The 3701-nt window shown below is 47.7% G+C and overlaps 1 protein-coding gene across 2 annotated transcripts; it reads right to left on the bottom strand.

Moving 5' to 3' along the window:
- Positions 1-835: 835 nt before the first annotated feature.
- On the bottom strand, positions 836-3428 carry LOC120704033 (ESCRT-related protein CHMP1-like). Of its 2 annotated transcripts, none has more exons than XM_039988276.1 (2): positions 2562-3428; positions 836-1117 (listed from the first exon to the last, which is right to left on the bottom strand). In XM_039988276.1, exon 1 carries the CDS (start codon positions 3202-3204, stop codon positions 2590-2592), a length of 615 nt encoding a protein of 204 aa, XP_039844210.1. In that variant the 5' UTR covers positions 3205-3428; the 3' UTR covers positions 836-1117; positions 2562-2589. The 2 variants fall into 2 exon arrangements, with proteins under 2 accessions (XP_039844210.1, XP_039844209.1); XM_039988275.1 differs by having other exon boundaries at positions 836-1106; positions 2562-3425.
- Positions 3429-3701: the final 273 nt, after the last annotated feature.

The following is a 3701-nucleotide window of genomic DNA, read 5'->3' as shown; positions in this document are numbered from 1 at the left end:
TGAAATCGAACTCGTCGGAGTATGTGTGATTAGCGAGTGATGTGGCTGCCAAAACTGACAGCCAACATATTTGTGCTCGTTTTCGATTTTGGGCCGGGAGCCAATATGATTGGACAGCCCACAAGTGGTAGTGCGTGGGCCTAGTAGTGCGCGGTCGTCGAAGCACACTCCCAGTCCCCACCAGCAACAGCAACTGAACTACGCGGTCCCGATTCCGCCTCGTTTAGTCCCACCTCGGAAAACAAGCGGAGCGCGGCACAGCTTAAAAACTCGGCTCCCAGCCCGTTTTTTCGCCGAGCTCAGCAGCGTGAGCTTGTAACCCGAGCGGGGGGGCGTTAGGGTGGTGTGGACGTCGTCGTATGGTAAGTGGGTTTAGGCTGGGTAAGTGGGGGGGTAAAGTGGGTCGGCGGGGCTTATAAGCGTTTAGGCTGGGTCTCACGATCCATAATGTGCGGCAGGCACGGCGTGAGGCTCTCTTCACAGAGCAGCGACAACTGCCCGCTTCCAACGGTGGAAGGATAACGGGCCGCTGCGCTCTCGGGCCCACAACGGGCCTCGCAGCCTACCCCGACGGACCACCATCTTTTTGTTTTTTTTCACGTTGTCCGACTCCATACGCATATCCTCTTCATTCAAACCCATGGTGCAATCAAATGCCACTTAAATCCCATGAAAGTCAAAATTCCCTCAAATTCCTCTAAAAAGGTAATCATAGTTGCGGTTGAGATTAATTTACAATTAAAACCATTTGTATACGAGTACAACCTTTGATAACAGTTTGAATTTGTTGGTAACAGTTTGATCTTAAATTTTTAATGCAAGGGGGTGAACGGTATAGCAAACTGATGCCAGGCATTGACAACTTCAACATTGTTCAGACGAGACGTGGACTGTCCAAACAGCAACACAGAACCACAGACGTTTGCAAGCCCGCAAATTATGGATTTTATAGTACAAGATAACACAGCAAAGTTTTCAAGTCCACAGACCCCATATGGCGATGCCAACACACTTAAGCATAACAGTATTTACGAATCTACCAAATATGAGTAGCAGTCAAGGTGACACTGGGTAATTGCCGCTCAACAGCATAGCATGAATGGCATCTGCAAAAGAGCTACAATGAAATTAGTATACAAAAGGTAAGTTCAACAAGTTAAAAGCATGAACCGGAAGCATTTTGCACTACGGTAAAGAGCAATCAGAGGAATAATGTGGGTACCCAGCATCCATTAGTTTAGCGCACACATAAGTTAGAGGACATTCGCATAGCATTTATGAGTTATGACTTGCCATAAATAAACATACCAGAGTTAACAGTATTATTTATAGTTCATTATAGTTCAGAAGTTTGAAAGTCTGGATCACATAGTATCTTGGCAACAACAGCACAGAAATCATTATCACTGTTTTCTTTGATGAAGTTACAAGTTTGAGCAAAAACAGCCTCTATTACAAGACAAACTACTGATGGTGTGCAAAATGTCACGTGTGCTTCAGAAATTCATTTTTAGATATGCAATCTAAATGGCAACACACAGTAATTGAGCAGCACATCAAAACAAAATTGAAGTGAGACTAGTAGTTCATCCATATTACGAATGGTTCTGCTAATTCTGTGAACATGCTAATAAATTGCTATCAGTATAACAGACTTCATATAGTAACCTTAAATCAATTTTACTACAACTCTATCTGACCTTATCTTAGACTTATTCATGCCTTTGCTCCAGCAAAGGTAAAACCGCAACAGTATGCAGAGCCACAGAGGTAATCAGGTAACAGCACCATCAACAAATAAATATATACATTATACTGGAGCACAAGATGAGCATGTTCCATACACTGTAAGTTCAAGAAACATATGCAATTGTTCACATAATATTTTCCAAGAACATACCCAGGCTATAGCTGGCACTAGCAACTTATGGAACAGCTAACTAGCAGAATGTCCTTAAGACAAAATGGAACTTGAATATTACCAGGAAAAACAAAAAAAAATGTGCAGGGTCCTCGTAGTCAACTATTACTGGGGCAAGTGATTTTAGCAGCACAGCCCTCATTCCCAGAATTGACCAGACATTTTGCGACGTGAAAGCCACTATCACAAGATGCTACCTAGAGAAACTCACGTCTATAGCATTATCAGATTTAGTTATAGTACTGCAAGTCTTTGCCAACCATGTAACATCCATAATAGTGATTTTAGCGTTATAGGTGGTGCTATATGCTGCTTCAGGCATCCACAGACATTAACAGCTGTAGTAACATTACGGTTATTTTAAATGCAAAAAAATAATAAGGTACCCCACTATCAATATATATCTTGGAAATATTTAGTGGTGAAAATTTGAAGAGAAGGCACATCATTAATTGCTAAGTGTATCTGTCCTCTGTAACTCAAAAACTCAAGTTTGGTTGAATTGATTGTGGATACATACAAAACCACATTCACTTGCAATTGGGCACAATGTTATCCAGCAAAGCAATCGAGATAGTAGTTCACGACAATATCCGTAGGCTGCTGCAGCAAAACATACATCAACTGAATCTATCATCACCTGAAATGGCTGAAAGCCTGAAAGGTGCTCAGCCGCGGGCCTTGAGCTCGGCAAGGCGGCGAGAGAGGTCGTCCTCGTCGACCTTCTCCTTATCCTTGGCAGCAGGGATGGCGTGCGCCGCGGCCTGCGGGAGGCCGACGGAGACCTCGAGGCCATAGTCGTCGGCGACCTGCTGCATGAGGCTGTTGACCTCGGTCTCGGGCGTGGAGAGCGAGGTGGAGCCGGCCATGGCGCCCTCCATGAACTCGGCCTGGACCTCCATGTTGACGAACTGGCGCTCGAAGTTGTCCATGGTCTCGGACATCTTCTGGAGGTTCCCGGTGGCGAGCGCGGAGTCGAGCGACTTGACGATGGACTGCATGGACTTGCCAATGACCTGCATCTTGGCCTGCGTGTCAAGGCGCGCCACGACGGCGTCGAGGCGGGAGGCGAGGCGGAGGTAGTTCATGTGCTCGGTGCGCTTGCGGATGGCGTTCTCGGCGTAGATGCGGGCGCCGTCCACGTTGCCCTTCTCGATCGCCTTCTTCACCTTGAGCTTCTGCTCCTTCTCCTCCTTCTCGCACTTGCGCGCCTGCCGCTGCAGCGACTTGGAGGTGAACTTGAGGTCGAAGATCTGGTTCATCAGCTTCTCGGGGTTCCCCATGGCGGCCGGCGGGCGGGAGTCTGGAGGGCTGGGCTGGGCTGGATCTGGGATTCGGCGAGGGTTCGGGGATGATCGGCAGTAGATCGAGGCGGGGAATCGGGGAGGTTTCGCGGCGGCGAGGAGGAGGAGGGGAACGAATGGGGATTTTTTTTGTCGAGGCGATCGGGTTGGGGGAATTGGATACGATTTTGATCGGGGAAGTCGACGACCACGCGGTTTGGGGGCAACACGGTTAAGCAACGTGCTGCCGTTTGGGTGAGGGAGCCCGTGCGGTGGCTGCGCCTGCGCGTGGGGTCTCGACGTCTCGTGTGGCGGCCGTGTCCTGGCCGTTGATGGTAAAGTCACGGCGTGCCTCGCGGTTACGCATCCACCGTTCATGGACGTCCAACGCTCCTTCTTCGTTGACTTTCTTTTTCCCAATAGTTTTCTTAATGTAAAAAGTACATATTACTATACTCCGTATATCATCTCAGTTGAAATAAAGAAAATATATAGAT

The sequence above is a fragment of the Panicum virgatum genome, chromosome 4K, assembly GCF_016808335.1.
Source record: "Panicum virgatum strain AP13 chromosome 4K, P.virgatum_v5, whole genome shotgun sequence".
NCBI lineage: Eukaryota > Viridiplantae > Streptophyta > Magnoliopsida > Poales > Poaceae > Panicum > Panicum virgatum.
Note: the sequence above shows the minus strand (reverse complement) of the source record. Positions and strands in the feature narration are given on the sequence as shown.

Coding starts and splice junctions, on each gene's coding strand:
- LOC120704033 (XM_039988276.1), bottom strand. CDS start 3,204: ATGGGGAACCCCGAGAAGCTGATGAACCAGATCTTCGACCTCAAGTTC.